At 53.7% G+C, this 22,924-nt stretch overlaps 2 protein-coding genes across 10 annotated transcripts; one reads left to right on the plus strand and one right to left on the minus strand.

Moving 5' to 3' along the window:
* Positions 1-22: 22 nt before the first annotated feature.
* Positions 23-13,004, plus strand: Clcn2 (chloride voltage-gated channel 2). 3 transcript variants are annotated; one of them, XM_050146465.1, is made up of 24 exons: positions 23-252; positions 2,393-2,549; positions 2,695-2,826; positions 3,147-3,275; positions 3,375-3,508; positions 3,613-3,690; positions 3,777-3,855; positions 3,983-4,108; positions 4,196-4,280; positions 4,364-4,465; positions 5,430-5,514; positions 5,675-5,830; positions 6,142-6,211; positions 6,444-6,554; positions 6,816-7,029; positions 7,327-7,460; positions 7,650-7,822; positions 7,918-8,032; positions 8,168-8,241; positions 8,381-8,440; positions 8,558-8,596; positions 8,728-8,832; positions 12,291-12,377; positions 12,492-13,004. In XM_050146465.1, exons 1-24 carry the CDS (start codon positions 166-168, stop codon positions 12,684-12,686), a joined length of 2,727 nt encoding a protein of 908 aa, XP_050002422.1. In that variant the 5' UTR covers positions 23-165; the 3' UTR covers positions 12,687-13,004. The 3 variants fall into 3 exon arrangements, with proteins under 3 accessions (XP_050002422.1, XP_050002424.1, XP_050002425.1); XM_050146468.1 differs by having other exon boundaries at positions 95-252; positions 2,393-2,532; XM_050146467.1 differs by lacking the exon at positions 8,381-8,440.
* On the minus strand, positions 12,944-22,591 carry Fam131a (family with sequence similarity 131 member A). 7 transcript variants are annotated; one of them, XM_050146471.1, is made up of 8 exons: positions 22,340-22,591; positions 21,226-21,287; positions 20,142-20,284; positions 18,443-18,546; positions 17,096-17,189; positions 16,310-16,492; positions 16,003-16,119; positions 12,944-14,560 (listed from the first exon to the last, which is right to left on the minus strand). In XM_050146471.1, the coding sequence occupies exons 4-8, from the start codon at positions 18,443-18,445 to the stop codon at positions 14,088-14,090; spliced, it is 870 nt and encodes a 289-aa protein (XP_050002428.1). In that variant the 5' UTR covers positions 18,446-18,546; positions 20,142-20,284; positions 21,226-21,287; positions 22,340-22,591; the 3' UTR covers positions 12,944-14,087. The 7 variants fall into 7 exon arrangements, with proteins under 7 accessions (XP_050002428.1, XP_050002427.1, XP_050002430.1 ...); XM_050146470.1 differs by having other exon boundaries at positions 17,096-18,546; positions 22,340-22,589; XM_050146473.1 differs by lacking the exons at positions 18,443-18,546; positions 20,142-20,284.
* Positions 22,592-22,924: the final 333 nt, after the last annotated feature.

The raw sequence follows: 22,924 nt of genomic DNA on the forward strand, positions 1-22,924 counted from the left end.
CGCTAGCGGGAGGCTGAGCCTGCGGCGCGCGCCCGGGGACCCGTCGCACTCTGCACTCGGCCTCCGGGGCTGAGGGGACGGGACGGGTGCGGGCTCAGCGGGCCGGGAGCTGAGTCAAGGCCAGAGCCCGAGAACCCAAGCGAGGCAGGAGGACAGTGCGCCGAGATGGCGGCCTCGGGGGCCGCGGCGGGAGCGGCGGCGGCGACGGGGGAAGGGATGGAGCCTCGGGCGCTGCAGTATGAGCAGACCCTGGTAAGTGAAACCTAAGGGGTGCGCTATGGCACCACGGCTGCAGGTTGCCCTAGGAAGTGTGAGGACAGGCGGCCTACCCTAGCCCGGCCTCAGCCTTCCTCAGTTGTGGAAACTGAGGTTCGGGATCCGACAGGCTGTAGGTTCACGCTCGGGGTGTGTTGGAAAGCCGCTTGCTTGTTTCTGGCTGAGGCTGATGGCCTGCAGAGGACAATGACACCAGGTGCTTGGCCCAGGTGCCCTTCCCCTTACTCCCTTACACGCTTTTGTTTTTTTCACTTAACCACTGGAGCCCAAGTTACAGCACGTCAGCCCCCTTTCTGGGTACCATCCGTACCTCCGAACTTTCTCCACATGCCTGTCCACATTGACCACCCTCCCAGTGTCCCTACTATGTATGGCATGGCACTAAGCTGGGCGTGAAGACTGTAGGCAGGTGAGCAAATCCAAACCTGCCCCCTTGCCTTTAACAACTCAAAGTCCAGCATTGACGAGAACCCTTCAGTCGAACTTTTGGGAAAGGTGGCTTAGGTGACTTGTCACCCTGGGGACTGGAAGCAGGAATGGGTGTGAAAACTGGAACCTTTGTTCAGACTGGATCTAGGCAGGTACCCCACCACCAACATCCACGCCCATGAAGTGGCCCTTGACCTCATAAAAAACAGGGGTCCCAAGCTTGGAGATGACTCATGGCCACCACTGTTGAGAAGCCATTCAGCCTCATGTCACTAGGGTGGGGGGCCCAAGCCCTACAGAAAGAAGCTGGCCCTATGGCTCCTTTTTATCAGCTTAGGCTGGAATTTGCCCAGAAGGGTGGCAGGGAGGAACCTCCTTGAGAGAGCCTGGACTGTAACTGAGTCAGGGAGGTGGCCAATTACCAGCTGTAGGAAACTGGCTAACTGGGAGAGGTGTCACTATGCCTAGGTGACACTAGTGGAGGCAGGCCCTTTTGTTGGCGATGGCTCTTATCCTTGCCATCCACAGGTCAAGGAGAGGGGCACTTGGCCATGGAAGCCGGGCACCTAACCTCTGAAATGGTATCTCTTTTGCACCAGCCGCCACTCCAGCTCCCTGTGCCTGAGAAAGGAGTTCTCAGGGTCAAGCTCTCCCTGCTCCGGCCTCTCCCACTTCCCCTCCTACCCTTTTGTCTAGCCCTCACCTCCTCCCACCTGCTGTTTCTAGACTCCTAGACTCCGGTCTTCCTCGTCCCTGCTCTCCACACTTTCTCCCTCTTTCCTATGTCGTTTCTCTCCCCTCTGCCTCTCCCTTTCCTCTATGTCTCACCCTCTCTGTGTCATTCCTCCCCCCCCCACACACACAAACCCCAACCCCAACAGGAGCCCTTTGTGTCCTGAAGCTCCGCGGGTGGCAGCCAGAATCTACTCCTCCCCACCCCCCAACACACGCCCCGGCTTGGCAGGTCCAGCCATAACTCTCTCCCTTCCCATCAGCCTGGTGTCCACAGTCACAGCTTTGCCATCTCCAGGCTCCGCCGTCCCCCGAACCTGTCACTGGCCCCAAGTGCAGCTCCAGTGCAGGACTGAAACCACCCAGCACTGCTCTACCCACCCAAAGAGGCTTTCCACTTTCAGCGGGCTGATGGGATCGTGGGGGTTTGGGAGTGGAGAATGAGGACAAGGGGATTAGGGTGGGTGGGAAGGGTGCTGCTGAGTTGGTCACAGGCCAAAGGCCCAGTAGGAATGTGATAAGGATTGGGGCTGGGACCTCCTAGGCCCAGCTCAGCTGCACTCAGCTCCACCAACTCTTACTGTTGCTCCTGCGCCCTTGACCACCCCTTATTCTCCGACCTTCCCGCCTCCCACTTTCAGACCGCGCCTTCCTCTGGACCCTTCCCTCTCCTCCCCAGTGCCCTCACCCTTGGCTCGCTAGAAGAGGACTGATTATTCTGCCACCCCCAGAGTTGTGTCCCTGTACCTTGTCTGTCCCCATCACTCTGGCCGGGACAGCCCCCGCAGTCTACAGTGTGCATTGTTCCCACACTCTGAGCCTGAGTCAAAACTGGCTTCAAGATGGGGTACACAGTGTGGGAGCTAAGCAAAGGGGGGTTCAAAACCCAAAAACCCTCCCTGGATTCCCCACCACAGCCACACATGGTAATGCCACATTTTGTCCATTGCTCCAGATGTATGGCCGATACACTCAGGAACTTGGGGCCTTTGCCAAAGAGGAAGCTGCTCGGATTCGTCTGGGAGGGCCTGAGCCCTGGAAAGGGTCCCCTTCTGCCCGAACTCCCCCAGAGCTTCTGGAATATGGACAGAGCCGGTGTGCCAGATGCCGCAGTGAGATCTGGATCAGGGCAGGGACCTGGCTGTTCTGTGTTGGGGGAGGCAGAGACCATTAGAGCTGCCTGTGGGGGATGGGGAGACAGGATTAGGAGCACTTTGGTACCAGCTTCTCTGTGATTTTTCCTTCCCCTGCTTCCAGTTTGTTCTGTACGCTGCCACAAGTTCCTAGTGTCCCGGGTTGGTGAAGACTGGATCTTCCTGGTCCTGTTGGGGCTCCTCATGGCATTGGTCAGTTGGGCCATGGACTATGCCATCGCTGTCTGTCTACAGGGTGAGGGCAAAGGCTGGGAAGGGCCACCCTGCTTCCTCCATGCCACAGTTGTTTAAGTAACTTGGCTCCTGGCCACTTTCTCTGGCCAGGCTGACTGCCCATCTCCAGGCATAGTTACTGCCACTTGCAGAGGCCACACCTTCTGGCCTGCCCTCCAACTGTCTTATCTATGATGGGCTTTGTCCCAGCAAATGCCTTCTAGGGCCTTCCCGTCCCTCTGGGCCCCAGCTCTGTGTACTTGTCCTATCAGTGTGTCTCAGTGGCAGGCAAGGTGTGGATATGTGCACTGGAAGGCCAACAAGCATGTCCTGTGCCCACAGCTCAGCAGTGGATGTCCCGGGGCTTAAACACCAACATCTTACTCCAGTACCTGGCTTGGGTTACCTACCCTGTCGTCCTCATCACTTTCTCTGCTGGATTCACCCAGATCCTGGCCCCGCAGGCTGTCGGTAGGATAGGAGGGGTTCGGGCGGGGGGGGGGGGCTCAAGCTTCCTGAATGGGGTCTCTCAGATAACTTCCGAGGATCTGTGGATCTATACCTCTGCAGGGTCTGGCATCCCTGAGATGAAAACCATCCTTCGGGGAGTGGTGCTAAAGGAATACCTCACTCTCAAGACTTTTGTAGCTAAGGTCATTGGGCTCACCTGTGCCCTGGGCAGTGGGATGCCCCTTGGCAAAGAGGTAATTGCAGGTTGGGGAATGAAGGCGCCCCTCCCATCCGACGAAAAGGCCAGGCCGAGGTCCGGAAGGCCCCACCCCTACTCACCACCAACCCCTACCTCCAGGGACCCTTTGTGCACATTGCCAGCATGTGTGCTGCCCTGCTCAGCAAGTTCCTCTCCCTCTTTGGGGGTATCTATGAGGTAAGAGGAGAACCCTAAGATCTGGGGAACGGGGTGGGAGTGGGGCTGCTGAGCCCAAACTGATGTTGCATCCCCACCCTTGCCAGAATGAGTCCCGGAACACAGAGATGCTGGCTGCCGCGTGTGCAGTAGGAGTGGGCTGCTGCTTTGCAGCCCCTATCGGAGGTAGGCACGGCTCCGATCTGAGCCTAGCCCCACCTTTGGCCTCTCCCACCTCGACCCCTCCTCTCCTGGGAGTAAGTCCACCGACCAGACTCTGGCCTCAAGGGCGATGTCCTCTGCCCCCTTGCAGGGGTCCTATTCAGCATTGAGGTCACCTCCACCTTCTTCGCTGTTAGGAACTACTGGCGGGGCTTCTTCGCGGCCACCTTCAGTGCCTTCATCTTTCGGGTCTTGGCAGTCTGGAACCGTGATGAAGGTGGGGATATTGGTGGCGGTGAGGGCATCCGATGCAAGTCAAGCGCGACACAAGTTTACCTGCCACCCCTCTACTTCTTCCTTTCAGAAACCATCACTGCTCTCTTCAAAACTCGGTTCCGACTCGACTTCCCCTTTGACCTCCAGGAGCTCCCGGCCTTTGCTGTCATCGGGTAAGAAACTTCCAGGAGGGTGTGGGTCAGAAGGTCTCCATAAGAAGGCCTCCCCTCCACCCTGGTCCTTCTCTCTTCTCCAGTATTGCTAGTGGCTTCGGGGGAGCCCTCTTTGTCTACCTGAACCGGAAGATTGTCCAGGTGATGCGGAAGCAAAAAACCATCAACCGCTTCCTCATGAGGAAGTATGTCGGCCATAGACTCTTTTCCAGGCTGTTCTGGAAGGGCTACACGGGGAGAGAGGGGGGCACTGAGGGTCTGAAGTAGAGGCCCTGTCAAAATCAGGCTTTCAGCCAAGTCAGCACCACACACCTGTAATTCCAGTGCTCCAGAGACCAAGGTGGGAGGGTAGCATGGTGTAAGCCAGCCATGGCTACAGTATGACTCTAGGGCTCTCACGTGAAAGGTACACTTGGGAAGTCAGCTGGTGTTTTCATGCTGATACTATGACGTGTATACATGGAAACCCCCTGGGATCTGCTACTTTCGAACCTTTGTCAGTGGCAGGAGCACTTGGGATAAAAGACCAAGGTTTTCTTAGGTTTTCAGGCCTGGTCCAGATAGCAGTGTTTGTACCTCATGACTCCATGACCAGTGTGGCTGGACAGTTTTTGTCTCAGAACACTTTTTCATTATGAGCCTGAGAACTGGGAATGGGAAGGACTTGTGCTGTTGTCTACAGAACCTCTCCCACAAGCCTTCCCTGGCCTTGAACTCAGAGTCACCCTCCTCTGCCACCCAGCGCTGGTGTAGCAAAGGTGTGTGCGCCACACCTGCCTCACCCTCACTTAGGTCACCATTGAGGGCAGATAGTGGACAAGGCTTGGTTAGGCCTTCAAGCCTCTTGTCCTTTAGCTGGGTCTTTTGAGAATCGAGGCAGTCACAGCTCAGACTTGTCCTAGAAAGGACTAGAGATGCATTTGCTGTTGCTGCCCCTTCTACTCCCAGCTCTTAGAACAATACTAGTCTACCATTGCCCTTGAAGCTGCGGCATAAAACACAATAAAATGACTTACTCTCAGGCGCTGTGGCTTGATATACAAGCCCCGCTCTGATCTTAGGCCTGAGGTATGTAAGGGCACCTGGCCTGTGATGGGTCCATGGGAGGTGTGTGACTTTTGTCTGATGCTGTCAAACCTCTGTCTGTAGACGGCTGCTCTTCCCGGCACTGGTGACTCTGCTCATCTCCACTCTGACTTTCCCCCCTGGCTTTGGACAGTTCATGGCTGGACAGGTAGCCCCTAGCAGAAATGTGGCCCCCACGCCCATACCCAGAATCACTCCTTTCCAAAGCCCACAGCCCTAGCATGATTGGGACCCCTTGTTCCCAGGACTCCTACGGGCCTCTTCCCTGAGATCCTGTGCCCCATCCTAAAGTGTTCTGTTCACTCTAGCTCTCACAGAAAGAGACCCTCGTCACTCTATTTGACAACCGGACATGGGTCCGCCAGGGCCTGGTAGAGGATCTAGAACTACCCAGCACTTCACAGGCCTGGAGCCCACCACGTGCCAATGTTTTCCTCACTCTGGTCATCTTCATTCTCATGAAGGTGAGACCCCTTCCATGGCTATATACCAGCAATGTTGACCCAGGCCACTAGATGAGGGGTTCTCCCACACACATAGAGTCGGAATATTGTGAGAAAAGTACCCTTATCCCTGTTTTAAAGATGGTGAGTCAAAACCCAGAGAAGTAACTGCCAAAGCAGTTGGTTGGGTGAGAGGATGTGAACCCCAGCCTTCTGGTTCTGGTGTCCTTTCTTTCCCCTTCACCTCTTGGGATTCTGCTGAGAAGGCCGCACCTGCTAGATGGGCAGGGTGGGCTTCCCTGAGGTCTGATTTGAACCCCTCCTGCCTACAGTTCTGGATGTCTGCCCTGGCCACCACCATCCCAGTGCCCTGTGGGGCCTTCATGCCTGTCTTTGTCATTGGTGAGTCTGCAGCTGCCTGCTTCCAGCCTACACCCTTCATACCTCTGGCTGTCCCCTGTAGAGCCCTCCTTTGCCCAGGAGTGGGTTTCGGCCCAACTCTAGCCCAGACCCCAACTCCCATGGGACTACCCCATGTACTAAATGACCCGCCGGCCCCTCCCCCACCTTCTGACCCTCTCTCTTCCTAGTGCTCCCCCACTACCTCTTTCTCTTCCTAAAACCCTCCCTGAAGGAGCAGCATTTGGGCGGCTGGTGGGTGAAAGCATGGCCGCCTGGTTCCCAGATGGGATTCACACGGATAGCAGTACCTACCGGATTGTACCTGGAGGCTATGCCGTGGTTGGTGAGCACCCAGTTCTGTTTGCTATGTGGTGTTAGGGATCAGAGCCAGGGGACTGCACATGCTGCAACCCCAGCAGTACCCCAAGACTGCATCTGCATTGGGAGACTCCTGGCCCAGCCAGACTCTTAGGCTCTGGTGCCCCCTGCTGGCAGGGCCGTAGGCCCAAGCTCTGTATGGGACTCTAAGAGATTCTCACCCCTGGGAAGGGAAAGTCTCCTGGGGACTGAGCACCCTGAGGAGACTGAGCATGGCTCTTCCTAGGGGCAGCTGCACTTGCAGGAGCAGTGACACACACGGTGTCCACGGCTGTGATTGTCTTCGAGCTCACAGGCCAGATTGCCCACATTCTGCCTGTCATGATCGCTGTCATCTTGGCTAATGCTGTTGCCCAGAGCCTGCAGCCCTCCCTCTATGACAGCATCATCCGCATCAAGAAGCTGCCCTACCTGCCTGAGCTGGGCTGGGGCCGCCACCAGTATGAAGGGCCCAGTGCAAAGAGGGTGGGAGTGAGGGGTAGGCCTCCCAGGACCCTTCAACCCCACCTACAGCAAGGTCCCAAACTAGTAAGGCTGAGATCCTAGCTATTTTGCTCTGCATCAGAGATGCCCTCCCCCTAGGGGATCTGTAGCTGCCCTCTACTGACCCAAAAGGAGTGTAGAGAACACTAACTGCCCCCTGTGGCTCTCCAGCCTTCCCCATGACCCTGGGATGGTGGTACTCTGGGCCAGCATTTCATGCGGAGCATACACTGAATGCCCGACTCTATCCCCAGGCAATACCGGGTGCGAGTAGAAGACATCATGGTACGGGACGTACCCCATGTAGCCCTCAACTGCACCTTTCGAGACCTGCGGCTGGCACTGCACAGGACCAAGGGCCGCATGTTGGCTCTAGTAGAGTCCCCTGGTGAGGCCCAGAGGGGTCCCAGGTGTTATGAGCATCTCCTGGGGGCTCAGTGCTGAAAGGGCTAGGGAGCCCAGGACCAGTGTCCATAGTCTATATAGGTCAACACTTGGCAAGCAGGGTTTTCCTCCAGGGCCCCAGCTTAGGTGTGGGAAGAACCCGCGCCTGAGCCTCTTCCCTTTTTCTGTCCAGAGTCCATGATCCTGCTGGGCTCTATCGAACGCTCACAGGTAGTAGCATTACTGGGGGCCCAGCTAAGCTCAGCACGCCGGCAGCAGCACATGCAAAAGCTAAGGCAAGCCCAGATGTCGCCACCGTCAGATCAGGAGAGCCCCCCTAGTTCTGAGACGTCCATCCGCTTCCAGGTAAGGAAAAAAGTGCTCCGTGACCACACATCCTTCGGAAGTGTCATCTTGAAGGTTCTGAACCACAGCCTCCCAGCCCCTCCCTGTCCATACAGGTGAACACAGAGGGCACAGCCTTCTCAGGATCCCACGGGCAGACTCACAAGCCCCTGAAACCTGCCCTAAAGAGAGGGTCTAGCCATACCACAAGCATCCAGGAAGGTACCACAGGTGAGCCCTTTCTGCCCCACCTCGGACGAAGCCTGAGCCACCACAGATGAATGAGGCGATAAGGTGTACGAGGGGGGGCTGCACCTTACCTTACCCCTGTCCAACTTGCCCCCCCATCTCGGGTTTGGAACACAGGCAACACGGAGTCAGCGGGCATTGCCCTCAGAAGCCTCTTCTGTGGCAGTCCACCTCAGGAGGCCTCTTCAGAAGTGAGTAGGCCAGATGCTCCCTTCCTGACTCTCCTCTTTGCCTGCCTCCTGCCCTCCTGTCTGCCCCTGCAGTTCCACCCCGCCCTTCACACCCCTCTCCCCATAACCTCAACTCCTTTCTGCTTTGGCTCTGACAAAGTTGGAAAAGTCGGAATCCTGTGAAAAACGCAAGCCGAAGCGGGTCCGAATCTCCCTGGCGGTACGTGTGCCCCTCTTCCTGCAGCTCGGGAGCAGCCGGCCGGGAGGGCTGGGGTCTAGGTGGGACAAACCTCTCAGAGCCAGGAGTACATCCACTTCCCTCCCTCCCTTCTCCTAGAGTGACTCCGACCTGGAAGGCGAGATGAGTCCTCAGGAGGTGAGATGCCGCTATAGACTCTAGACCGCTTCTTCCTGGGTGTGTTGTCAATCACAGGGGGAGGGGGCAAACCAGCCTTCAGAGAGCTGAGAGGAGCTCCCTCTCCCTGATCATCCGTCTCTTGCTGTCAGATCTTAGAGTGGGAAGAACAGCAACTAGATGAGCCTGTCAACTTCAGCGACTGCAAAATTGATCCTGCGCCCTTCCAGCTAGTGGAGCGGACTTCTTTGCACAAGGTAGGACAGGGTAGGTCTGGACTCAGACCCAGGTGTGATGGTGTCCGAGGAAGGCATGAGAGACAGTATATTCGATGCCGTTTTTAGAACATACTGCTCTAGGCCATGGGAGCCTGGGAGCTAGGACTCCTCAGCCTTGTCCTGTCCTTACTCCTTGGTGGAGCCAGGCATCGTTTCTCCTCCGCTCAGTCTTACCCCTGGGAACTCTGGACCAAAGCAACTACAAAGACACAGCTTGAACTGGGTGGAAGCCAGAAGGCCAAACCAGGGTCAGAGCTAGGCAGGAGGCTGCCAGAGCCCAACAAGGCTGATACACACCCATGCTGGAAAAAAGGGGGGGCGGAGGGAGTGAGAAACAGGCCAGATAAGAAAATCTAATAAACAGGCTAAGAAACAGTGAAGAAGGGTGAGGTGACTGCAGGAAGAGATAAACAAAGATGAGAGACACCAATAGGGGGCTTGGAATGTCAGACCCCAGAGAGTCAACTTCAAGCAGGTCAAAGAAAAACTGGTAGAGGAGTGTCAGAAAGACAGCTCAGCAGAGGGGGCACCAGGAAGAGGAAGAAGTACAGAGTGATGGAGGTAGGCGGTGTACACACTGGAGCAAGGCAGGGCGTCCCAAGGGACAAAAGTGACAGGTGTGGGTCAGTGGTCTCAAGGCTTCAGCTGTAACTGTTGCTAAAAAGTCAGCATAGTACATAGCTGAGGCCCTGATGGGTAGGCTAGGAGACAAAAGAGCAAAAATAAAGGAACTTCGAAGGAACTGCAGAGCGTTCACAGAGGAGAGGGAGCTAGGCCAGAAGACAGTCCAAGCTGTACTTCACAGCCTTTCTTCCCAAAATCGCCACAGTTTCCCAGTCGTCAGCCATCTTTTTCTTTTTCCTTTCTTGACACAGGATCTCATATAACCCAAGTAGGCCTCGAACTCACGACAGTCTGCCTGCCTTGGTCTCCCTGGAGATTTCAGGCACACACCATCATACCCAGCTGTGATCCCCTTGATTTTCTGTCATACATAATAGTGGTGAGAAGAACACAGGCAAGCCTGAGTGCTTGCTGTGTGCCAGGCACCACGCCAAGCTTCACCCGTCTAATTTATAGTTCTCGCAACCATACTAGCCGATAGGTATTATGACATTCCAGTTTTTATAGACGTCGAAATTACCCAAATGGACACATCAAGGAAGTAACAAAGTTGGGCCTGGACCCGGAGATAATCCGGCCCAAGAGCCTGTCTTAACCAGTCTAAAACAGGGAAAGGAAGCCAGGGCCCAGTTCCGGCCCTGCTCTCAGAATTCTTTCAGAAGGCCATGTTATCCTTTTCCCTGTCAGTGTAGTTCACTGTTCCCAGGCCCAAGAAACTTGGGCCCTCCAATGGGCTCCATGGTGTCCAACTGAATTAAAATGAAAAAGAACAAAGTAGGTGTTTGTTACAACTTCAGCTATCACAGGAAGGGAAGAAGCCGCCGAGGAACCACTAACAAAAGTACAAAGAACTGGAATAACATAAAAGATTAGAATTCTAGAGATTAGATTCTAAATGAGAATCTACTTATTAACAAAGCAGTAAGCAGTAACCCACTTAAACTGAGGAGGGATACTCTGAGAGGACGCGAACCCATGAGACAATTGAGGAAGCTCGCATTGGCAGCTAGCTACAGTGGGTAGCAATGAGGAGGCCGGAGTGCCAAGGTGAGGCAAGACTGGCAGCCCAAATCCTCCCTCCCTGCTGCGTCTAAGTTCAGCTGCATATGTTGAGCAAGTTGCTTAGCCTTTCTGTTTCCTTATCTATAGAGTAGGGGTGGCACAAGCTGAGTGTGGTGGTCTCTGCCTGTAATGTTAGCACTGAGGAGGTGGAGGAGCAGACCATCAGAGTCTTCTGTGAACTACACAGCAAGTTTACCTTACTTAGAAAAGAAAAGTTGGCAGGGCAGTGGTGGTGCATGCCTTGACTTCCAGCACTCAGGAGGCAGAGGCAGGCAGATCTCTGTGAGTTCAAGGCCATCCTGGTCTAAAGAGCGAGTTCCAGGACAGCCAGAGCTGTTACAGACAAACTGTCTTGAAAGACATGAATGAATGAATGAATGAATGAATGAATGAATGAGTGAATGAATGAACGAACGAACGAACGAACGAACAAGTGAAAAGTAAAGCCTGGAAGCTAGGCATGGCAGGATGGTAAGCTGGCAGGCCAGTCTGGGCTGACTTAAGAAGGGTTCTCATGGGCCATTCTAAGGATTACCGGGTGCTGCTCAAGTTTTAGAAAGCCATAGAATGTCAGAGTCCAGCTGGAGGGGGAGGCAGGAAGTAGGAAAACTCATTCTGCTGTTGTCTCAGCCCTGGTGGCGGTGCGGATCGGGAGCAGAACTAGGGAGAATGGCACAGATGTCCCAGAAGTAGAGCGGTAAGCTTGGCAATCGCCAGGCACAGGTTGTTCGCAGGCCTATAAAAGCACATTGCCTGCTAGGTCGCTGTGGTTGGGAACGAGCAGGAAAAGAACGTCCCAGGAACTGTTTAATGGGCTCCTCGGGAAAAGGTGAGATGGATTATTTGACCATACCTTATGGAAAGACAGGGAAATTAAGGCTCATCTGTAGCATGTAGGGTTCAAGTTATTTAACAAGATTGCTAACTACATGACTGTTGAAGAAACATGACTTCAAAAAATGGGGTCTCTCTTTTTTGTTTGTTTTTCGAGACAGCATTTCTCTGTGCAGCCATGGTTCCTGAAACTGGGTCTGTAGACCAGGCTGGCCTTGAACTCAGAGAGATCTGCCTCTGCCTCCTGAGTGCTGGGATTAAAGGCGCGCACCACCAGAAAACTGAATATCTAAGATGTACCACTATGGTGGCACACACCTAATAATAATACTAATATACACCTAAACCTAATACTTAGGAGGCTGAGGCAGGAGCAGTACTATGAGTTCAAGGCTAGCCTGGGCTAAGCAGTAAGACCTTCAAAAGAAACAAATCCGAATTCTACTGGAGCTACAGCTCAGTGGGTAGACATTTACCCAGCATGGATGATACTCTGGCTTTGATCTCAGAACCAAACACTGAGACCCTTGCTTCTTTATAAGTATGGTCATGCCCCAGGTGGGGGAAATAGGGAAATTTCCGTAAGCCCCTTCCCATCATTTTATTTAAGACAGTATTTAAGACGTGAGACATTAGGTGTTCAGGAAGCTGTTAGTACTGCCCATCTTGATTCACCTGTTAGGCCAAGAGGCTCCCAAGTACACCCAGAACAGAAGATAACAAATTCCAGGAAATGCTGAGAGCTGTTTTTGAGACAGCAAATGGGAACTGCTGATAATATAAAGGTGGAACATTTCCATGGCATTTCCCTCTGGCAGTGCCTCCCACTACTGTACCCCTTCTGTTCCACACCCTCCCCCCATTTTGCCCTGATCCCCTCTGACTGTTTCTGAGCTGCTCCTCTCCCTGTTCTGCAGACCCACACCATCTTCTCACTGCTGGGCGTGGACCACGCTTATGTCACCAGCATTGGCAGACTCATTGGAATTGTGACCCTAAAGGAGGTGAGGTGAAAGGACCAAAGCTACTTCCACTTCTAAATGGCTGCCCCCCCCAGGGGGGGAAGTCCTGGGGAGGGGTCTCAGCAGGGAACAGACACCTGACTCTTACCTTTCCAGCTCCGGAAGGCTATTGAGGGCTCTGTCACAGCACAGGGTGTAAAAGTCAGGCCACCCCTTGCCAGTTTCCGGGACAGTGCCACCAGCAGCAGCGACACAGAGACCACTGAAGTGCATGCGCTCTGGGGACCGCTATCCCGCCATGGCCTCCCACAAGAGGGCAGCCCTTCTGACAGTGATGACAAGTGCCAGTGACCCCTCACTGGATGGCCTATATTCCTTCTGCAAGCAGCAGCAACCGGAAGCTGAAACCCAAGTCCACTCTAGCTGTGGGCTGCCAGCTCCTCCATCTCCTGGCGGGCCTACCTGGAATGTAACTCAACACCTACCTGCTAGAGGATCAGCAGTGCCCTGGCAGGATGAGGTGGGGTCCTGTGGCCCTTGCCCACTCTTTGAGAAAGGGGCAGAACTAAAATGGGTTTATACTGGAACCTCCAATGACAAGATGTATATAGAAATTTACAAAGATTTTTATATTAATTTAATAAAACAATAAATAGAATAAAGTAAACACCTAATTAGCCACTCATGTATAGAACACTTGTGCTGTTGGCTCATGTTTTCCTCTTGGATCCTCTTACCTGCCCAAGCCTGAGACTTCAGTCCACAGCCACCTATCAACCCCAGCGTCCCAGCAATATAGTAGGATCTGCCAGAGGCCCCTGCTGCCTCATCTGCAACACCCTGCCTGGATCAGGCCCCTAACCCTGTGGCTACAACCTTCCTTTCTTTCAGCCAAGAAAAACCACTGCCCTCTTTCCCAAGGATAGCCACTCCCTCAGGACTGTCCATTCATTGGCACAGATCTCCTGGCTACCCAGGTGGCCCCCTTGTGGCACTCCCCGCTCTAACAGCCAGACCCATTCCTTTGTCCAGTTCCACCCTACTGAGAACTCTGTCTGTGCCCACAGGACCTTGCCATGCAGGGAGAGGGCCAGGGCTGAGGGGAGGGAGGGGCCTAGGAGAGGGGGAGGACACACCCTTTCGTCATTCCAGTGCCTCCCAGAGAAGATCGGCTCAAAGAACAGACCAGAAACCCCCTGTCTTTAGGGAAAAAAAAGGTTTAGAGACAATGGCAAGGTGAAGCACAGCGGGGCCCAGGTGGGTAAGGGGACCCTTAGGGGACGGCTCAATCCGTAGACTCCAGGAGGCCACGAGCCAGCCCCACAGGGGGAGGCGGTTCAGTCAAGCACTGCACGTGGACTTGGGTGAAGAGAGAAGCGGAGGAGAAGGGGCACGAGGAAGGGTGGAGGAGATGGCCAGGCTTCCTCCATTCCCACCCTCCCAGCGCAGGTTCACATCCCAGGAGGAAATGTGGCATTTTGGATTCAAGAAACATGAACGTCACTGTCTGCCACAGCTGTAGCCATGCCCCAGGGGTCCCGGGCAAGCCCCGGCAAACCCCCAAGAGTGGAAGCAGTACATGCGCCCCTAGCCTGGCCTCTGCCTCCTCTCCAAACACTTTCATGCAAAACACACAATGGAGAAGTGAGCGCTCCTAGAAGCCCTCGGAGCTCCAGAGCCCACACTTTGGCAGCAGAGGCTCTGCCCCGGGCAGCAGCCAGGGGAAACATGCCACCACCGGGCATGTCTGGATCACTGGTCCTCGGGCTCCACCTCATCCTCATCTAAGGATACGACCCCAGAGGAGGCCACATCAGAGACTTGCTGCTGCCTTTCCCAGCTGCTGCCAGGCAGCGGGCAGAGCAGCTGGCAGTCCTTGCACGAATCAGGCTCCTCCTCGTCGGTAGGGGAAAGGCAGGATTCCGTGAGCGGTGAACTGTAAAGTGAGTCCTGGGCCTCCAAAGGGCCCAGGCTGCGGAAGGCACTTTCCCGGCTGGGGGGCAGTCTGGCAAGGAGCAGCTCTTCACCCAACATCTGGGAGGCCATCCTGGCTGGGGAGCCCAGCAAGCCATCCTCCAGGCTGCACAGACTAGAGCACAGGGTATCTGGGGACACGGTCTGGGAACAGTCGCTCTCAGGCTCCACGGAGCCCTGGCGCACGGGCCGGGAGAACCGACGACCTGTGAAGAGGTCCTGGAGGTGGGGCCCCAGAGACCCAGCAATGTCTGTGAAGGGAAGAAAAAAGAGACAGCTTTGCCGACCTCATTTCAGATGGCCAATATGGAAGCCACATGACCACCACAGACTTCCCAGCCCCTTCCACCCTTATCGTAACTGTGGGGGCAAGGGGTCAACAGAGGCGTCAGTAGGAGCTGCATAACCTGAACAAGGTCTTCATTTTTGATGCCTTAGTTCCTTTCATGGTAGATTAGAAATTCTAATAATATTTACTTTATAGTCCTAAAGCAAGAGTTTGCACAGAGGCAAGCACTAGAGGCAGGCCCACTGTATGATCACACCGGGTGCTCATTACTCAAACAGTGAAGACCGCTTGACCTGTGCTCTGCTCACATAGGGCATCCCAAGCATGGGATTATGTCCACCAGAAAAGCTCTGCACAGGCTAGGCAGTGGTGGCGCACGCCTTTAATCCCAGCACAGAGGCGGGCAGATCTCTGTGAGTTTGAGACCAGCCAGGACAGGCCCCAAAGCTACAGAGAAACCCTGTCTTGAAAACAAAAAGATCTGCTCAAAGATTCCATACACACTAAGTAGCCTGAGCTATAGCGAGGCCCTTTCTCAAAAATTTTCCCAGAAAACAAAATTCAAAAACAGACAAAAAAAAAAAAAAAAAAGGAATCAGAAAATACTTGTGGTTGGGGGTTCCACCTTGGCCTTAAGCATTCAAATGAGTCCCCTCTGGACCACAGCACAGCTTCTTGCCTGCTTTAAATGAAGGTTTGGCCTTGAAAACCTTGTTAATTAGCTAGAGGAGGAGGAACCAATAGGTGATCTTCAAAGGCAAAGGGTTGGGAACTGGGGGCAGGGGTCCTGTGAAGCCAGACAGCAGAAGCTGCAGGGAAAGCTAGCCACAGAGTCCAGGGGATGGAAGATGAAAGCAGAGCTGAGCGCAGCTGCACAGCCCCCAGGGTTGCAAGCACTGGCCCAAAGCAAGACCCACACGCTGGAATACAAAGATGCTGAGCTGAAGCCAGAATCCTGCGGACTCCAGACCCAGCATGCCTTCCTGTTTGCTTGGGATCACTGCCCTGGGAGGTGTGGGTACTGTATTCATCCGTCCTGCCACAGCCAACCAAAGCCACCCTCAAAGAGGTAAAGGCAAGGATACCAGAGATCCTTCTGGAAGCATGGATGTACTAGGGGGGAGGGAAGAGGTCCTAGGTTCTCTGGGCTTGTTTCTTTAATCTGAGAACTGTAAGACCCACTACACACAGGGAGAGAGAAAAGCTGGTTCAGCACCCATAGAAAAGAGCCTTTCCGTTTCCACCGGCAGCCAGTGATCTTTGTCCTTGGGGTGTCAAGGTCAACCTAGGTAGTCTGTTTCTTATCGGGAAGGCACGCGGTGCCCTAGGAGGCTCAGAGTGCATCACCACACCTCCCAGGTGAGCCCACCCCACTGGCAGCACAGCACACAGAACGTTCCTCACCTGAGTCAGTTCCCCCAGTGAAGTCCTCGTCGTAGGAGTCATCGGTGGAGTCATCGCCATCCACAGAAGACCACGCTCGGAGCTTAGCTTCTGCAATAGCAAACTGCTCGGCCACTCCTACCAGAGAGACAGCATTCACTGGCATGGGAGCCGAGCTAAGACTAGGGCTTGCTTTGCAGACAGAAGATGTCCCTGAGGTCTCTGGGCAGAGGGAGGCATGTGATTCCAGCCCCGGTGCCAGCTCCAGTGACGGAGGCAGCAGCCCCTAAGGCAAATCTGCAGGACTAGTTCCCTTTCTGCTACCCACCTGCTGCAAAGCGAGCCTCTTGTTCACCCTCGCTGAGGTCTGAATAGGAGGAAAAGGCTGATTCCAGAGCTGCAGGTGAGTCACTGGGCTTGCTCCAGCCCTTCCATTCGATGAGGTGAGCCACGCGGCCCTGGGCCATGGCTGTGGGCTTGGTCACGTGGTCCTTCACCACCTGGGAAATACCTGGAGGTGGAAAAAGAGAAGTTGGGTTAAGACTAGGGAATAGCTTGCAGGGAAGTAGGTGAGGAGGCTTAGAATGTCTTTCCATGTATTTTGGGTAGGAAGAAGGGCTAGGATTGATGTTCTAAAATTATTTTTATTTTATGTGTACTGGTGTTTTGCCTACATGTATATCTGTGTGCGGGTGGTAGATCCTGGAGTTACAGAGCTGCCATGTGGGAGCTGGGAACTGAACCCAAGTCCTCTGCAAGAACAGTCAGTGCTCTTAACCACTGAGCCATCTCTCCAATACCAAAGAATCTCTGTCTCTCTCTCTCTTTGGTTCTTTGAGACAAGGTTTCTTTGTGTAGCCCTAGCTGTTCTAGAACTCGCTCTGTAGGCCAGGCTGGCCTCAAACTCAGATCTGCCTCAGATCACATGCAGAGGCGAGTGCTGGGATTAAAGGTGTGTGCCATCACTGCCCAGCTGGGCTAGGATTGATCTGCAAAAAGAAATCCCCCCAAAATGCCCTCAGGAAATAGTCACATAGGAATCAGTCCCACAAGACATGAGGAAAAGAAACAAGGAAGGACAAAGTGGGCGGATGAACAGATGTGGGGTGCATACCATGCAGGGACGATCTGGCCAGCGCAGCTATCTCCTGGATGGTTAGGGCTCTCCGGGACTTGGGCAGCATCGCGACTGTGTCTCCAACATTCACCTTGAGTAACACCATCAGAAGGTCAGTGCCCCTCTGACAGACATGACCTTCTTTCCAACGTGCTCCTGCCTATATATCAGCAGGAGCTGGGAGCTGGAAGAATGCAGGATTGCACGCCCAGCCTAGTGGCTAGTGGCATGCAGAAAAGGCTAAGAAGCCGGAGTCTGCCAACTGTCCTCCTAGGGAGCAGTGGAAACTCAAAGCCAAGGGAAGAGAACTACAGCCGAGCCTCCACTTTCCCAGGTCCCAGAAGGGAAGAAGACAGCTGAAGAACCATGAGTAGAGCCTCTGAAGACTGCTGGCGCACACATTTAATCCCAGCACTCAGGAAGCAAAGGCAGAGGGATCTCTGAGCTCGAGGCCAGGCTGCTCTACAGAGTGAGTTCCAGGACAGTCAGGGGTACAGAGAAACCCTGTCTAGAAAAAAAAAAAAAAAAAGACAGGAAAGGAAGGCATCCTTCCTTTTGCTAAGGCAAAGGCATCCTTAAGGTTCTTCCCGCTCCTCTCTCTGTTAGATATCTACGTCCCAGCTCTTTCTAGGTGGCCTACCAGAACCAAACATTCGGCATAACCAACTCCAAAACAAACATTCTCTTCCCCACATGAGGCTTGGCTTTCCAACTTCCCCCACATTCTCCATCTCCCTGGGATCTCTATCTCAGGATTACCATCATTGTCTCCTAAGCTTTGCCTGCACACATCTGCTCTTAAAACCTAGTGAGGGGCCAGGATGAAACCCAGTTGGTATGGGGCTTGCCTCCCAATCAGGAAGCATGGTGTCTGATCGCTAGCCTCTGATATCTGGTATATAACGCTTCCAGGTGCTGGGAGATGAAGGCAGGAGGAAGGATCAGAAGGTTAAGGTCATCCTTGGCTACCTAGCAAGTTGAGGTTAGCCTGAGCTACGTAAGACCCTATCTCAAAACAAAGTTATCACTGCCAACAACAACGAATCCATATGGATTATACCTCAAATCATTCCCCAACCCTGTTTCTGTCTTTTCTGTTCCTACCGATACTTCTCTTAAGCCCTTGGTGACCTTTCCCAGGTTAGCAGGGGTTCCCTAACCTTCCACACTACTTCAGCCCAGAAGTCTGCGTATAAAATCTCTTTTGTTCCCATAGCTGGTTTTTCTCAACTTTCCAGTGTTGACTGGAACATTACCCCCTCAGAGAAGCCTTTGTAGTTACTCAAATGGTGGTCTGTCCTCTAACTGTGGTCTCCAATTAATCATTGTTTTCTATCAATGTACCATTAACGGAGCCAGCTTGCCAGGTGTAAATATGATTTTCTTTGTTGGCCTTTGAGGAATTCAGTCTGTTATGGTCACTGCGTCATCCCAGTATTTAAACGTACCTGGGAATAAGTAAATGTATGGGCTGAATGAACAGACAAGGTATAAATGCAATTTCCCAAGAATACAGTCAATCAAAATGTCACTTCAGATTCTGTACAGAGATGCATGTGCTGCATGAAAATGCCATAATCAAAGCCAATAGTTTGTATGCTAAGTAAAATTTAATCTTAAAAATTGATTTTTGGTTGTGTGTGTTTTAGGGGAAAAAAAAAAAAACCTCTTTAGAGAGATGGAGAAACAACTCCATGGTTGAGAGCATTTGCTGCTCTTACAGAGGACCCAGGTGTGGTTCCCAACTTCCACGCCAGGCAGCTCACAACCACCTGCTAATCCAGCTCCAAGGAGATCCAACACCTCTAGGCTCCAGGACACATCCATAAGCAGACACATACACATAAAGATAATTTAATTTTTTTTTTTTTTTTGGTTTTTCGAGACAGGGTTTCTCTATGGCTTTGGAGCCTGTCCTGGAACTAGCACTGTAGACCAGGCTGGTCTCAAACTCACATAGATCTGCCTGCCTCTGCCTCCCGAGTGCTGGAAATTTTTAAAGATTTTTTTTTAAGAAATAATATTGTCTTTTCCAGGCTCTCCATCTGTTACTCAGGCACTTAAGGACTCCATAGGGAAGCCTCTGCCTCTCTCTGGACCTCCCTCAAATCCATCACTCATTTCTGACCAATACTATCCGGCTCCCCTGCCTTCCCTGTCAACAAGCAGCCTGCCTGCCTTCCGGGACGGGAACAAGCTTTTTAGACCAAGAGGGCCATCTTTGCCACGCAAAACGCGCCCTATCATTTAAGGCCACAAGTGTCACTTCATAATAGACTTACTTATTTTTCTTTGACACCCCCAGCCCCAGATGCGCGCTGCTCGATTCCATACTGCCTTTGTGGTGCTCCCAAGGGAGCAGGAGATGGCAGCGTCAGAGTTTAATCCATCCGGGCTCCTAACTCCATCCCGTACCTGATTTAATACTCCTCGACAAGCCCCAGCAAATGTTTTTCTTTGCTGAAAATAATTTATGCACACACCCCCTTCCCAGCATTACCTAATTCTTCTCCATCATGGTTGGTTCCACCTGGCACAAGAGGCCTCAGGCCCATCAGTCCGACCCTCTCCTTCAATACCTGGCTGACAGGGCCTCTAGATTGGTGCCGATAGCCTCTGGCCAGGCCTGTGGGAAGGAGAACCTGCCAGGTGTTTCCTGGCTTGCTCTCCCTCCCTTCCCTCGCTTCCCCCAGCCGCTGCCATCCATGCAGGGCGACGCTCCGCGCAGCTGCGGCCCTGGCCCAGAGAAAAGGTGTATATCTCCGTGGCAACCCATCACCATGCAACAGGGTCTCCCGGGATACGGCCTGGGATGCGCTGACGTCAGCACCGAAGGCGCTAGCAAGCCAGCCCGCTGGAACCAAGCCGAGCAGAGCAGACCGGCGCGGGGGCGGCCTGCCGGATAGCGCCTCCGCTTGCAGGAAAGAGTCCGAAGCAGGATGGTGAGGCAGGAACGGGGAGGGGTCACACGAACCCTAAATGTGAACCCCGCCCCCGGCACACACACACACACACACATACACGCACAGAAAAGGCCCAGCACCTCTGGCAAGTCCTGGCTGTCTACGGAAGAAGGACGAGGGGACCGGCTCCAGCCTCGGAGAGTCCGAGCAGATCCCAAGGAAGACAGAGAAAGACCTCGAGGGAGTTCGATCCACTCCACAGCCCAGGCAGGGTCCGAAGCCACTGAGGAGTTGGAGGAAAAGATGTCCATCTGGATTCCCCACTTCTCCCAAGATTCCCATTTTCATCATGTTGCCATGTCATTTTTTACCCCCTCCCCCTCTCCCAGACAATCTGAGGCCACCATGCCCCCCCAGAGCTCTGATTTGGGGCCCTTTTGTGGCAATCCAATGAACGCCTTCCTCTACAAATATTTTGCCATCAAAACATAAGGTGAAGCCCAAACGTGGTTAAATTCTGAATCTTCCGCATCTCTCAGCCTTTGGAAAGTACATGAAATTCTCCCACCAACACTGCCCATCTCTCACTCTCCTTCTCCCCTCTGACTCCCTTGGTTCTTTCCTCTCACCAACCTCAACTGCTCTATCACTATTCTTTCCCAACAAACCTGTCGGGTTTTTTTTTTTTTTTTAAGTTTTCACCCTTGTAAGCCATTTCCTAAAAGCCCCAGCCTGAATCTTCCTACTTCAGCCTGGTTCCCAATCTCTACACCACAGTGATTTTCCTCTCGGTATAGAATCTGGTGTGCCTTCCTCCTCAGCTTCCCATCACCTCCCAGATCGCATCCATCCACGGCCTCTGGTCTCACCTCTGCGACTTGTCTGACAAGTCCATCTTCCTCCAGGCCCTTCACGCTGCCACAAAAACATTTTGCCCAGCACAGAAATCATAGGCATGCTGGCTGTGTTGATGCAGAGAACCCAAAGCCCGAACTGCTTCAGGCTCAGCTCCCAGTTCTATTCTTGTTTTGGCTCCGGATGCTGAGCCAGTCCCCTCCCCACTTGGAACTTGTGCCTAGTCACATAAGGAGAACACTCCTGCCTGTCTCATAGCTTTAAGGAAGTGGGAGTGCCAGGGGCCTAGCCAAGTTCTCTGGGGCTTGTGGAGCTGCAGCTCATCCTTAGCTTACACGGTGCCCACTGGCCGTGTACTTAGCAACTAACCTTTTAACTGGAGCAGTCGGCTCTGTCCCTGAGCTTCAGTTGGGTAGTGGTCCCCAGAAATGCTACCAACCAGAAAGAAGACAGGTTACTGGCTATCCCTGACCCCCCCCCCCCTCGCTGGTACCTAATCAGGGCTCTCAAAGCTAGGCCTGAGGTCAGGCAAACTTTCCTGACTACAGAAGGGGATGACTTTCTGAACTCCAAGCAGACCAGGGAAATCACTACACCCTACTGCTTCTCAAATTCATAACCCACGAGGTTAATCCTGGGACTACAAATCCCAGAATTCATTAAGGGCAGTACAAATCCCAGCCCGAATTTAGTTGTAAAACACCTCAAATATCAACCACACCAATGCTTTGTGACTGACCATTCCTTGACATAGAAGTAAGGTAAGCTGGCAGACCTCAGACGCTGAGAGCTAAAGCAGGGCACCCACGTGTCTACAGGGAAACCACGGCCTGAGCAGAGGCCGGCTGTCTGGACCTTTCCCCGCAGAGTAAGGGAAATTTGGGTAGAGGGTTAATCGGAATAAAATGATCTGTGAGCACGAGGGATTTATCAGTTTGCTCACAGGTGCTCCACATGGGGCTTCAGTCCCCTTTAATCAGCCAGCCGGTTCTTAAGCCAGGAGCAAGTGTTAGGTTAAAAACTCCGTGGAAGGGTACTTGGCCAGTATTTGCAGGCTGACTCCTGAGGATGACAGCACTCAGCTGGGAGAGGCAGGTTCACAGCAAAGAGCCACTCCTAAGTGATGCGAGGTTGGTGTAGGCAGAGAGGAGTATGTAGATACAAAAGGCTAGCTGCCAGGAGCCAGGAAGGTGGTGGCCGCAGGTTGCCCAGCGAATCCTAGGCTGTGCCCCTGCAGCCGCCCTCAGCAGAAGGGATCCAGACGGAAGGTGAATATAGCACGGAAAAACCCAAAGGCAGGCCACAGAAACAAGCCGGAGTCGGTTAGCCCCCTCCCGGTTCGCTCATCTGGCCCGAACCGCCTCCCTGGCGCAGGCTCCTCCCTCTCCTATACCAGCCCCCTCCTCACGGCCCCTACCACCCACGGCCCCACCGGGCGGCTGTTGCCCGACTCCCTGTCCATGCTCCGGCCTCCGTCTCTTACCCTGACCGGCTGGGCGCCGAGAGCCAATATAGCCCATGGCAGAGCACCCAGGAACGCTAGCCCGCGCTTGGGACCCGGGCCATCGCCTTGCAGAGGGTCGGGCAGCGGTCACCACCAGGGAGGGGACAGCCTGTGAGAAGGGGAGGGGGTGGGAGCAGCGCGTCTGCTGCCGCTCCCGGGAGAGGGGAACAGGGCCGGTGACGTAAGCGCGGGGCCGTGCCCACCCAGAGCAGGCGGGGCAAGCATACGTCACAGCCACTCAGTAGCAGCCTAGGTCTTCAAACAGCCTGCATCTCCAGTCTACAGCGGAGCCACAGGAGGCAAAAGCCGGTAGGCCATGCGGTCATTTTACATAGGACATCCCCTTTATAACTTCTATAGCTGTAAGGGCCTCAAACTCAGGGCAAGAATCACCCTGGTAGCAGTACGTATTCTACAGCACTAATCTCCCATATGTCAAACCAGTAAGAGCCCAATCCTCCAAAAACAAAACAAAAACAACAAAAAAACCCACAAAACAAGCCCAATTCCTTGGGTCCACCCCCCCCCCCATCACTGACCAGGAAAGAGACAGGTACCAACACT

Source organism: Alexandromys fortis, unplaced genomic scaffold (assembly GCF_014885135.2).
Source record: "Alexandromys fortis isolate MF-2015 unplaced genomic scaffold, M_Fortis_MF-2015_v1.1 scaffold_56, whole genome shotgun sequence".
Taxonomy (NCBI): domain Eukaryota; kingdom Metazoa; phylum Chordata; class Mammalia; order Rodentia; family Cricetidae; genus Alexandromys; species Alexandromys fortis.